This window comes from Leptosomus discolor, chromosome 8 (assembly GCF_034619465.1).
Source record: "Leptosomus discolor isolate bLepDis1 chromosome 8, bLepDis1.hap2, whole genome shotgun sequence".
Classification (NCBI taxonomy): domain Eukaryota; kingdom Metazoa; phylum Chordata; class Aves; order Leptosomiformes; family Leptosomidae; genus Leptosomus; species Leptosomus discolor.
In genome coordinates, this window is record NC_141398.1 from 14,806,396 (window position 1) to 14,820,730 (window position 14,335).

Here is a 14,335-nt window from a genome sequence, read left to right on the forward strand (position 1 = left end):
CTCTGTATCCAGAACTAACCCCTTTTTGGAGACTGATCTCAATTCCACAATGAAAGCATTGGCCATGAAATCTGTTCATCAGAGGATAACAAACCCTGGAAGTGAGTGACAAAGTAAACAGTGCCAACCCACTAAAATTTACTCTGATTTTTAATTTTGGAATCAACCACAAAATTTCTGGTTTAGCACAGCAGAAATTGCATATTTATTTTCTGTAGCTTTAAAAAAAAAAAAGCAGATAAAAGCTTAATCTGTATCTGGAAAGAAGTAGTCAAATACAGCAAATTGGTTGTATTTTCTTTCTGGATGACCCAGACTTTTTAGGACTTCTTGATGAATGTAAAATGTTGACCTTTTTTCCTTAGGAAAGGAGAGAGATGTCTTACCTACCACCCAGCTCTCTGAAAGACAATATGATACAAAATACCTTGCTGAAAAGCTTATTTTTTCAACTGGCCAATCTCATTTGCCCTTTTATGTGAATATTTAATTTCCTAAGACATTTCATGAGGCTATGAAGGCTTTGAAGACTGCAAACAAACAAAGCAAGGAAAATCCACTTAAAGTTTCATGTCTTACTGTAGAAATGAATGTGTGCCTATATCTGAGCACGTAATATTGGCATGCTGGACACATTAGGTCCCTTAAAATACCATCTTCCCTCTTCAAGCATGTGAAGAGGTTGTAAAGCCACAGTACTGAAAAAGCTCCCAAGAAATATTTTGACTTATGTTAGCATACAACCCTTCTCTATGTAAGTGGAAGCAAAATGGATCTAGAGGCTGACAATTCAGTTTTCTGAGGGCCAAGATCTGTCTGTCTGTTTCTTCCCTTGAAGGGGCAATTTCACTCCCTGCGAAGTACACCCGAGAAGTTTTTCTTATCTCATGGTGTGGCCTGTTGGTTTTATATTAATCGGGCGTGGTGGAGGATTCCAGACAGAGTAGTTTCATTCTCTAGAACTGCTCTGATATGTCCTCTGTTTTGTACTTACAGGAGTCCAGGGAGACAATAAAACCAAAACACAGCGCGAAAATATGTGGCATACTTTATACAGATTTAGATGAGGGTCTCTTTTGGAAAGGCTACATGCAACTCAATGAATTTTATGCAAGAAGAGAATGTGTGTATGTAATAAGAAAAACATTGTTGTCTTTTAGACTCTTTTGTACAATTAACTGATTCTCAGAGATACTAATATAATGCAAGAAAAGGATAGAGAATGTAATCCCAGGGAAGAAAAAAAAAATAACTGTGGTTTAAGAATTTACTTACTCTGAATAAACAAGTCAATTTCTCCGAGGTGTTGGTTTAAGAATAAAACTTACCAAAAAACCCTTTCTTTCCTCCTTTTTGCAAAGCCAAGAATATACAAATTAAAATTTGAAAGCATGTAAACTACATGACCTTGTCATAATAGTCAAGTTTCTTCAGTACCATATATTTTTCAGCTCTTTTTATTTTACTTCAAATATTTATGACTATTATTTTCAATATTTTGTTAGAAATAACAGACTCCAAGGATTCATTTGGCAGTTTCATGATTAAAACAACATAATTAGTCTTTACAGAATATATTATAGCATTCAAATATCGGGGAATACATCTACGGTAAATGTGTTCTATTTTGCCTGTATTATATGTATTTTAACACATACTTTGAAGCTGTGTAAGCTTAACCTACTTTATCAATAAACACAGATAACAACTACAAAGTTTGACTTTTTCTGTCAATATAAATTTTAAATAAGGTACCTACTAGCCAAAAAATTATTTTGCTGCATGAGTTCATGAGCCTTCTCCTCCAATTTCTCAACAGAGTCAAAAGGCTGGAAACGATCCAGTAGCACACAGGACGAGATATTTACCACAAGCTGTGACAACAGGTCAATCTGTTTACTTGCTGAGCTGTTAAGCATCTTGTTCATCATAGTTTCTAAGATAAGGAAACAAATTGAATTTCCTTAGTTTTAATGAATGAGACAGACAGGTATGGTCTTTCTTGCACATCTTATAGAAGCAAATACCCTTTGTATTTACAAAAAGAAAGAAGTTTTAAAAACATAGGAATTTTAGTGTCTTCAAAGTGACAAAAATGTAAAAAATTCTAGCAAGTTTATAGAAAGAGACCGCATCCTTGAAGCTGTAGGACTTTTAGCATTTCCTTATCTTTCTGTAACTACTTCCACAAATACAAGTGAGTTACTCTACTTCAAACATCACAATAGAGATCCGTCTCTTTCATCTAGTAATGTATTGACCAGTTCTTCTCTCCTTGACAGTGCAAATATTTCAAGCACCTTGTTATATACGGCATAAGCATTTTGACTCAAGTCCTGCATTTAAAAAGAATCTGAAAAAAACCTAAAACCCACCCAAAAAAAATTACCAGAGATCTCTTCAACAGCTGATCTTTGAAAGACTTTAATTTGAAACCAATAATTAGCTAAAAAAATTCTCTCTTAAGAATTAAACTGTTGCATATTTTCACATAAGGAATACCAACTAGCTTGCTGCTGGGAGTACAGCATACTTGAATGTTTCTGTAAGCAAAATATTGTCTTTCACAATGTGCATGAACTTCTGTACTTTAGCATAGAAATAACACGAATACATGCGCACATACAATCCACCAGTAAGTTTTATAATTACGATCTATAGAATTACCTATCTTGTATTTTTCCTGTTTATAAATGTAGCAATTATGAATAAAGATTCGGCTTTTCACTATTATCTTCATACTTCAAGTAACTGGGAGGAAATGTAAGAGTTTTATGTAAATCTACTAGGCAGAAGTACTATTTAAGTAAAAGGTTGCAAGAAGAATAAATTGGGATAAACCAGCAATGAATGAAATTAAGTCAGAAATTAGAAGAAATTTTCTAGTTATCGGGTGACTTTTGTGGTGGCACAGTTTTCAGTGATGATGTCAGAGCTATTTTTTTCCAGTTTTCTCTCTAAACGTAAAACTATTTCATTACAATGAGGGCAGCAGAGGGGTAGCATGGAGGAAAGGTACCTCTTTTTTTTTGTTTACCCTAGCTGTTATATTCCAGGTGACACGTAGCTCTCCGTAAGGGAAATTCCTTGGTAGTGAAAAAACACATCTGGGAGAAATCACAGAAGGACAAGAGGGAAATTCAGTGATCAAGAATCTAAAAAGAAGAGCCTGCAGCACAACTGCCTCCCAGTGCCTCATGAGAGGTTCATAAGGACTGCACCCAGCAAGGAGCTCACAAGCTCTAGTGGGACAGGGTTTATGTAAAATTGGTTATGCCCAGGAAATTGTTGCAAATTGTTGGGTTGGAAAGCAAACATAGAGGAATACAGTTGCCTTGCCCACACAAAACTAGTTTAGAAAGTAAAGAAGGGTTTAAAAAAATAAAACCACAAACTCTTCTGCCTTCAGTTAAATATTTACTTTGGTCCAGGTGAGTAAAACTGACACAGTAACCCTGTAAAACAGTTTTAGTGATTTATAACTTTGCAGGGTCTTGTAACATGATAATTTTATAGAGAGGTTGGAAGAGTTCTACACCAATCCGCTCTGTGTCCATAACACTTTGCAGCAGGAGTAGCAGGTGAATAACAGGTAACTAACACTGTTAACCATTTTTATAGCATTGTAGAGAAGCAAAAAAAAGATACAAATACAAGTATCCCGGATTTGAGCATAATTAGAAGTCAGCTTAATGCGAGTGTAGATGTAATAAAGCTGGAAATATTTGCGTTAGTTAGAAGACAAAATACATAATCACACAGATTTGGTGATTTTAGAAAACTTGAGCTTCGGATGGAAACAGAGATTGTGAGTCGTAAAACCAATAACATATATGGATACATTTAAGACTTTAATTGGATCCAAGCAAGATAGCTACAGGACTAAAAAGCTGGTGCAGTATGAGTAATGAAACTTTTAAAAAACCATGAGAACAGAGGTTTAAGTAGTAGCTGCACATGATTATAGGCTAATAAAATGAAAAAAGCATATACAAAACAAACTTAAAAATAAGAGGGTATGGTCATTTTTCAAAAAGCAAAGTGACAAAGCAAATACATAGAAATAAGTGTAATCAAATTGTAAATGCAGAAAAGTGCTCTGGCACATTGCACAGATCAGTTTCACAAAGGCGTAAATGCTATTGTGATCTATAGCCCATATTGATTCTCACTTTTTATATGATGTTAATATCGACTGTATTCCATTAAAATGAAGACATTCTAGTTTCATAAGCCATTCTACTTATTTCCTGTATTCACCATCCAAGACTACTAACCATTTATTACATATAGTCAAATGTCCTTAGCTCTGTTAAAAAGCTATAGTTTGAGAAACACACACACAGATTTCTGTGATACTGATGTCTGCAACAGTGCAGATGGACCTGATAACTCCAGAGATCTTGATATCTACTTAATGAAATATTGTTTGTCCATAACCTATCATGTATTTCCCAGTGTTAGATTCAAATGAACAAAATCCACCTGTTATCCAACTAATATATTGAGATAGCTATGTTTCCAGCAGGCCTTGTGGGTTAAGAGACTTGCTCTTTCCTCTCTCCTCTTTCCAGTTTTTTCCTTCTGTGAGTTTCTTTTTAGTTCTGTTATGATCCAGCTTTACCATGAGGGGTGAGCTGTGCCTGACCCAAATGAGATAACAGTTCAGCTGTTAAGAAAATCTTCCTGAGAGAGAGCAGATTCAATTTTGAGTCCATTGCCTGAAGATATTGAGCCCAGATTCTTACTTTCTGGATTGAATTCTGGACATCATTTGCCATTTTTCTTAGTGAAAGTGTGGACAGCTAGTCCTAGCCTCCAAACACAGCCTTCAAATCAAGGCCAGTTTCAATTAAATCTCAGCTTGTGTGTGCAAAAGAAAAGCTGAGAACTTCAGCTCACACCAACCATGACAGCACCAGCTCAGGGCAGTGGTACAATTTAAGACTGAGAACACACTTCATCATTTACAAGCTCTCAAGAGCTTCAGTGGATTTTGCCTATCTCCTTCTTAGAGGTAGGTACTGAAATCCAACAAAAGTTGAACTTCAAGTACATTTATTTGTTTATTTTAGCTCTAGACTCGATTCCTTTACTGTAGAGCAGACTTAGTAACATGCATTGTTGTAAAGTCCATTTTTTCCAGCAATGAGGGTCACACAGCCCCTTCATTTGGGCATCTGAGAGCTCATCTCTGCCCTCCCCTCCAATAAATGACTGGAACAGATTTCTCTCTGGTTCATATTTATCCTAACATTTGCTGATAAGTAACTACCCAGATCTGTCCTCTCTATCGCTATCCTCCTCTGAGAAGCACACAGCTCCTTTTGTACACGACATTACACTATCTGTTATGGCATTTTATCCCACTTTTCTCTCTTTCTGGTCCTAAAAATCATGAACTTTTCTTAAATGACATTAGATTCTGCATTGGTATGGACAGTTCCTTCTGGCACATGTCAGCAACCATTTTAATTGTCATGAACCTACCCTACTGACAGGAGGACATATTGAATTTCTTTCAATTATCTAATTCTTATAGAACCTGTAAGTAACTTAAACTTCCATCATAATCCTTTCTCTTCTGCTCCTTAAATCCTTGTATACCCAAAATTACTCATGATAAATCCCCACCTTCTCCATTATAAATTGATCTCCTTGGGATATCTATCTGCCCCTGGAGGAGGACATACTCTACACTTCTGGAGGTCTGGCTGCCAGGGCTCAGTACCAATGCAGAAAGGGTATGGCCAAGGATGGCCGTGACCCAGGGGAACACTGCTGGAGAGCCCCATGCAGACACCTGAGTCAAGGCCCCTCCTTTCCACTAAAGCTGCACAGAGCTGTGTCTGGACCTGCCCCAGGCTGCAGGTGCCACATCACAGCATGGCTGTAGGGTGCCCATGGACCTGCTGATCTGGGCCCAGACCCCCACCTGCAAGATGACGTCCTGGCCTGGCCTCAGCATCGCCCCAGGGCTTCATCTGACCCTGGTTACTCTCTACTGACCTGAGCCCAACCTTGCTGCTCCCTGATTATAACCATATCTCAGGCTTTTCTGAGACTCAAGGAGACCACATGCAACTAATTCTCAATAAAAGGAGAAAAAAAAAATACAAACAGGTTTGATTAAACACAGTGTATCCAATATAATTTTCTATTTATTTCCATATAAAGTATATAGATTTCCTTCAAAATTTACTACAAAAATTTATTAATACCTAATGAAACTGTGGCTACTGAGATTACTTCTCCCTTCCTTCCTTTTAAGTATAGCTCCTATGTTTATAATTCTCCCATAACAGTCTGCCACTTCTAATCTGTTACCAGATTTTTCAAGTCTTTTAATATTTTGAAATGCAAATTAACCAGTCACTCTGAACAAAAAAGACAATTAGAAATATTTGAGACAAACTCAACAAGATAATTTAGTCTGGTACTTTAGTATCAGCATTTAAGTTGTTAAAACATTCAATTTCAACTTAACATAGTTCTAAGTTCAAGTCTAATAAGGATAATTAGCATATGCATTTCTATGTACATACCATATATTTCCATTTTTTCAAAGAGTTTTTCCATGTCAATATCCAAGTTACTTTCTATAAAGTGCTTTATGAAATTGCTTTGCAATGCTTCCTAAAATGAGAAGTGTTAGATGGTGCATCAGGTTTATCTTCATTAAGGAAATATAAAATATACATATGCATTCATGTTCAATTCCATTAAGATTTCCTGCATAACAGTGGAGAAGTCACTCTCCATGTTTTCCATGTTCCCCTCCTAACAGGTTAACACCACACATTTCAAATAAAGAAACTCCTCATTGCTGTATATCACTGTCCTCCTTTACTGCAAATATTTTAACTGTGAGTCCATTCTAATGTCCCTGCAAGTCTTTTGGGGCAGAAACTCATTTTCTTTTCCTGTAAGACTTCTGGGCCATTCTACTATTAGCACTGTGGGTAGTAAAATAAATATATTTTTTAAAATTTTGGGAATTCCTTTTACATTTTATTAACTTCATTAAATCATTTGCCAAGTTCTAAGGGGGGAAAAAATCATTATCTCTGTAAGAGCTCTACAAGAAACTCTTGATCAGGTTCAAGACCATCTAAGGAACCTGAAGGTGCACAAGACAATGGGACCTGATGAGATGCAGGTCCTAAGGGAACTGGCAAATGAAATGTCTAAGCCACTATCTATCATATTTGAGACATCATGGCAGTCCGGTGAAGTCCCCATTGATTGGAAAAGGGGAAACATAGGCCCCATTTTTAAAAAGGGGAAAAAAGAAGACCCAGTCTCACCTCTGTGCCTGGCAAGACCATGGAACAGATCCTCCTGGAAACTATGCTAGGGCACAGGGAAAACAAAGAGGTGATTGGTGACAGCTAACACGGCTTCACTAACAGCAAATCATGCCTGACAATTTTGGTGGCCTTCTAAGATGGAGTTACAGCATTGATGGATGAGGGAAGAGCAATTGACATCATCTGCTTGGACCTGCGCAAAGCATTTGACATTGTCCCACATGACATCCTTGGCTCTAAACATGAAGAGACAGGGATTTCACAGATGGACGGCTTGGTGGATCAGGAATTGGCTGGATGGTCACACTCGAAGAGTCATGGTCAACAGCTTGATGTTCGAATGGAGTTGAGTGACAAGTGGCATTCCTCAAGGGCTGGTATTGGGACGGCCACTGTTTAACACCTTTGTCAGCAACATGGACAGTGGGATTGAGGGTACCCTCAGCAAGTTTGCTGACAACACCAATGTGTGGTGTGATCAACTCACTGGAGGAAAGGGAGGCCATCCAGAGGGACCTTGACAGGCTGGAGAAGTGGGCCCATGCAAACCTCATGAAGTTCAACAAGGCCAAGTTCAAGGTCCTGCACCTGGGTCAGGGCAATCTGAAGCACAAACACAGGTTGGGCAATGAGGGGATTGGGAGCAGTCCTGCGGAAAAGGACTTGGGGGTGTTGGTGGATGAAAAACTGAGTATGAGTCAGCAATGTAGGCTTGCAGCCCAGAAAGCCAGTTGCGTCCTGGGCTGCATCAAGAGAAATGTGGCCAGCAAGTCGAGGGAGGTGATTCTTCCCCTCTGCTCTGGTGAGGCCCCACCTGCAGTGCTGCCTCCAGCTCTGGGGCCCCCAGCACAAGAAAGACATGGACCTGCTCAAGCAGGTCCACAGGAGGGCCACAAAGATGACCAGGGGGCTGGAGCACCTCTGTTATGAGGACAGGCTGAGAGAGTTGGGGTTGTTCAGCCTAGAGAAGAAAAGGCTCCTGGAGACCTTATAGTGGCCTTCCAGTACTTAAAGGGGGCCAACAGGAGAGGTGGAGAGGGACTCTCTATCAGGAAGCATAGTGATAAGATGAGGTGTAACAGTTTCAAACTGAAAGAGAGTAGATATAGATCAGATATTAGGAAGAAATTCTTTACTGTGAGGGTGGTGAGGCACTGGCACAGGTTGCCCAGAGAAGCTGTGGTTGCCCCCTCCCTGGCAGTGATCAAGGCCAAGTTAGATGGGGCTTGGAGCAACCTAGTCTAGTGAAGGTGTCCCTGCCCATGGCAGGGAGGTTGGAAGTAGATGATATTTAAGGTCCCTTCCAACTCAAACCATTCTGTGATTCTAAAAGCATCCTGGGATTTGCAACTTTGATGCATGATTGCTTGACAGCATTCCTTAATTGAACTGAAAATAACAGTTCAAAGTATATTTATGGGCTGTGACTGGATTCCACTTATTTTCCCAAAGTGTAACAAAAATTCATGTTTTCACAAGTCAAACATGGCAAAACTAAATTTTATTGGGGGGAAAAAAAGGACACAAATATGTAGAATGGGAAAAAATCCCAGGAACAACAATGCTCTTTTTTCTTTTAGTTACTATTTCCCACAATAGTTTTTCTTAATCATTTGCACACATTGTTGGAAAAAGCAAATGACAAACATCAAGTTCCAGAAAATATGTTATTTCCTACAACCTTGTATTTATTTTAAATAAGTGTATATAGCTTGTAGGTGTATCTACTTGTTTTATTTCCCCTATTGCTTGGTAACACTGGACATAGTGAGGTAACGTTGCTTTGAAGTGTTTTCATCTCAGAAGTTTCTCAGTATCACACTGTAGGCTCATAACCTAAAGCTAATCTGCCTCTTTTTCAGCTCTTTTAAAACTTGAAGTGAAATAAATGTGCTGGTTTACATCTATAGAAATTCTGCCTAGATCACATAGCAAATAATTGGAAAATAGGAAGCACTCCCACAGTTTACCAACCTGCAGTCGTGAGACCGTGAGGACATTCCCACTGGTTTTAAAAGCTTCAGACATCCTAAGCCATGTCTCAGAATATGTTTTCAAGTTTTCCACAAAACCAAAAGTGAAATTAGCCTGGGAAAAAAGAACACACAGAGACAAGTAAAGTAAAAACTGTGCATAGCAAATTTAAAAAAAAAAAAACACCCCAAAAAAAACCACAGGAAAAGCTGGCATGCTTCAGACAACCTGCAATATTTCACTTTGATAGTCAGCAGTAAGGATATCTGTGTTTTATTTTTTCTGCTTAAGAAATGAAAAGTATTTGTTGCAGTTTCTGAATACCAAGCAAATCAGTCTTCCTGCAGCATGTATGTTTCCTACCTGAAGTATCACAAAGACCTCTTTATTTTATAATGTTTCTTTCACAGAGAGTATCACAGAGGTGCTTCAGAAAGACAGGAAAAAAAATATAGTTAGGACATACTCAAAAGAAAGCCTTTGCAGACCTCGTGGGTGTTTTATTCAAACTACTTTGAATATATAACAAAAGTGAAAGTTAGAAGCATGGTTTGGACAATAAATTCAACAGATTAATCAATCTACTTCAAAACACTCTCACAGAGGAAGTCTTGAGTATAGCAAAATATTCTCTGTCCCAGCCAAACATAAGCTACAATTTTTCTCTTAGCCACTAGCAAACAACCATCAATTTTTTTCCAGCCTGTTTTAAACAGATCACAAGTGTGCTCAAGATTAGAAAATATTGCAGTATCTTTTTGTTTAAATTGGTGTTCTCAGTCACAGAAGTGCATTTAAGAACAATCCAACATTGTTATTATGGTAGAGATCGTGACATTTCCCAGCACAGTGTATCTGCAACGAGTTGTAAACTCCAATTTGGGACTATGCTTTTTGCAATAATTCCTATTGAAAGTACTCAATTTTTGCCAGACTACTTTAAGTGCCTTTTGCAAAATTCCACTCCGAGCACAACACAGGAAAACAATTTGTGGTGGTTCTTTCTTCCTGTTTGTAGCACAGAAGGCCCCCAAAAGACCCTCGAAGATAATTTCATTCTGCTGAAAAATGTATGCATTTAACTTCTATGAGATTCCCCATTCCACTTTCAAAGGGTGAATGATCCTAAATGTGTCAAATTTGGTGTCAAATCAGCTAAACATGTTCTTCTGTTAACCAGCAACACCGAAACCTCATGGACTGAAATCCCAGGCCTGAATATCAGGATCACGTAACCCACTGTCCAGGCATGATGGTGAACGCTGAGGGAGACCAGAAAGGCTGCAAGGGTAGCGAACAGCCAAAATGGGAGATTGCTATTTCCCCAGTACAGAGCAAGCAGAGGTCACATTGAAACATAAGGAGATAAAATTTCCAGATCTAATTAGAAATTGTTATACCAAGCAACTCATAAGATCTGAGCTCCATAGAGGTCAGATCGTATTGCTGCTGACTTGATTCTGAATGACACAAGAGATTTTTATTTTTTTTGCTGAGGTCACTTTCAAAGAGCTACAGTAGCCATAATGTGCTTGTATTCAACCTCCTTATATAAACAAACAAACAAAAATTACTGCAGTAGCATGGATTTTTGGAAAATATGAACTTTATATAGTGTGCAAGCTTATTTGAAAGAAATTAAAAGCAGCAAGGGGGTAAGTTGTGTGCAGGAGGTACAGAGACTATTTAAAGCAGCATAGAGGAAACTGAACAAATACATGCTGCCTATCAAAAAAAGATTTGAGAAAGACCATACCCATGCACACCCATACTACACAGCAGCAAGCATTTAGAAAACATTCTTTTAAAAAATTGTAGTTACATCCACATAAGAAAAAAAGAAAGATAAAAAAAAGCGGGTTGTCTAATTTTTTTTTTTTTTTTTTTTTTGCTTTCTTATTCACTGCAGTAGGCCTTTGGGAAGTTCCTGTATCAGAAGCCTTTTACATGAAGAAAACTTTAAACAATCTGTCTCAAATTGAGGCAGTGGCAAAAAAAAAAATCATATAATTTATCAAAATGAACAATAAGTAGTTTCCAGGACAAGATAACATCCAGCCAAGAATTCTAAAAGCACTCAAGGATTAAATAGTTGAAGTACTCACTGTAGTGTAACCTCCTGATTAAAATTCCCTTGTTATCAGGGAATTGGAAAATAACAAATGCAATGCTATTCATTAAAAAGATGCTAGGAGAATTAGAGGACTACAGACTAATAATTCTGAAATCTCTACTAAGCAAATTTTATTTTTGCTATAACAGTAAAAATAAATTACAATAAAGAACAGTAGTCAAAATACAGAAATAAATATAGTTGGGAGTTATAAACAGGATTTTTAAAAAGAAGTTGTCTCAGTTGAAGGTGAAGAACAAGCAAGTGAGTAAGAGGGTTGTTGATGAAGAACATCTCACACGTGTTCAAAATTATTTGGATTTTTATAATTTCTTACAACTCATTCTTGATAGAATTTCCATCTACAAAAACAAAGAGCAGCTTCATTTTTAGCTGGCTAAAAATTTAAAATTAATTATACTCAACCCTAGAGAGGTGGCCTGTTGCCAAAATTAAGCTATTTAACTGCCAAACATGAAACCACTGAAACTTTATGTCCAATTCACAGCAGAAACTATAAAGTTACTTAGTATCTGCGATCTTGTATGTGCTTTTTGGCTTCGTTTTTTTAACTATCTTTAGAGAATGCCAGAATATCACTATGTACTCCATTGACATGGAAAATAGTTACCATCACATGTAAAGTTACTAGTCTTTTTGTGTACCACTTACAAACAGTAATGCTTTTTTCTAGGTTTTAAATTAACCTGAATTCCTATTCTTGCAATAAGTAATATGCCAGGGTAAAAATCATATATTTGCAAGATAAATGCAAAATTTGCACTGAACTCTAATGTGTACTTAAGTCAGCATCCATCCTCTTACAGAAGTGCCTCAAAGCTAGTCATGAACAAACATGTCACTGCAGATAATCATGCTCAAGACAGAGCACCTACCATACTAAAACTGCAGAGGCCGTAGAACTGTTGAATAATATCAAGTCATCACCGTCCACATCTACATCAGCTCAGCTACTACTGGTCATTCATACTACTGGTGTCAGGAACATAATTGGGAAGAATGTTCTGTAGATTATTATTTTTAAAACACAGCTCAGTTATTCCCTCAGAACAGGCTTTTGTTCCTGGGGCGTCCCTTCCCCACAGCTCCCTATGCTGCCCCATTGGAGTTCACATCATAAAGAAGTGTTGAGGGCAAAAGCTTACTTGGAATACAGCTATCCTACACCTTGATAAAACGTAATTCACATGACACTTCTGCTAATGTGGGTTTTTTTGATCTTTCTATACAAGGTTTAAGGAATCTTGAACAAAATTCTGCTTTTCACACTGAGATGAAACTACTGTAACAAGAAGGATAAAGTTTAAGAGAAATATTAAGCTTAAAGTGGGAACAAGGTAAGAGCTCAGGAGGTAGGGTGGATCCAGTTTTCTGGAAGGCAATTATCCAATTGCTTCTGCCTATCCTGAAAGAAGTGGACCTTTAAAATGAAGTACAAAGACAAAATCAATAAACAGATATAGCGTTTCTTTCAATACTCACCTTCTCCATCACCAGGTCAATCATGTTGATGTTTGAGTTGTACAGAATCTTTCCATGTAATACAGGTTTCAAGAAAGTCCACAGCAAAGCCCCATTAGAAGACTGCAAAATGTCCTGATAAAGCTTCAAGCAAAATGGAGCTGCAAAAACAAAGACAGACTCACATTTAAAACAGACAACACAGGTGAGGTTGGATTTTTTTTTTTTTTTAATTCAAAGAAAAGCTTGAGTCTTAATTTAGGGTCTGCCATGACACCAGGCCAAATACTATCCCACTGCCACTAAGCAAACACTACAGGTCCTCAAATAGAAATTGTTTAACCATAGTCTATGACAGTGTTGATGGTGCAAAACTCCAAACATTAGACAAGAAAAGAATCAGAATCCAAAGAGCCTCTGACAATTGCAAAAAGCAGCCCCTGAACTCCATCTGCCCTAAAAGTTACATTAGTGCATTTCAGAACGGAAGGACACACACAAAACCTCTGCCCACAAAACGAATGCTGAGGGAAGAGTCACTTAAAAAATCAGACTCATTTCACACCCTCCTTTGTTCTGCAGCTTTCTACTCCTGCTTAAGAAAGAAGTACAAAAACACAAATTCCTTCACAAATACAGAGTTTTTTGTATAATTTCATAAGAACCTACCAAAAATACAGGAGAAAAATTGGCATGACACTTAACTTCGATTTGAAAAGTCTCATCAAGTCACTTTTCCAATCCTTAACCAAAAAACATGTTCCTATATCAGATGGGGCTATTAATGCATCAGGGTGTGTGTCCTTCAGAACTAGGATCTAAGCAATAGCTTCCAAAATACCCCATTGCACTTGCACTCAAGCAAAGGTAATGAATTTCCTGTGAGAAACATTTAGATTTTTATGCTCAGCTCATATGTTTTGGGTTGGTTTTTTTTAGTTAGTTTTTTGTGAGTGGATTTAGAAATATCCCATTTCCAATGCTGTGAGGAAATATTTAATAACGCCACTAGCTTCTCAAGGAAGGCGAATTATTGTACATAATGGAAAACCAGGCCAAAAACTCCTGCTAAAAGTTAAAGAAACAAGTGTCAGAAACATATCGTTAAGAACACCCAGTTCTTTGCCCAAATTTTTACTTTATTCAGGGAAACAATCATTACTAAATACAATTCTTGCTGTGACAGCACAGAATTAAGAGGCTCCAAGCTGGCCAGTCAGAAACATCAAGATGCTAAAGACACACAAGACTTACTAACCTGAGTGCGCTGTGATTTTCAGAAAGTCATTGGCAAGTGTCTGGTACGCAAAATACATAAAAGTTAATCACTGTGAAGGAGTACAAGGCAAGTTTCTGTGGCCTCATAGAAATTTTTTAATTTTCATTTTCCATTGCCTCATTTACCAATTTGTAAAATATAGGAAACAGTATTAATTCACTAATAGAAATGCTGGAA

The 14,335-nt window shown here is 37.5% G+C and overlaps 1 protein-coding gene across 1 annotated transcript in view; it reads right to left on the bottom strand.

Moving 5' to 3' along the window:
- Nucleotides 1-14,335, bottom strand: part of ABCA13 (ATP binding cassette subfamily A member 13) — a 152,183-nt gene that overhangs the window by 124,015 nt on the left and 13,833 nt on the right. Inside the window, 4 exon segments of the mRNA XM_086469448.1 lie at nucleotides 1,760-1,936; nucleotides 6,546-6,636; nucleotides 9,285-9,398; nucleotides 12,901-13,040. Coding sequence (XP_086325574.1) covers nucleotides 1,760-1,936; nucleotides 6,546-6,636; nucleotides 9,285-9,398; nucleotides 12,901-13,040 — 522 coding nt within the window.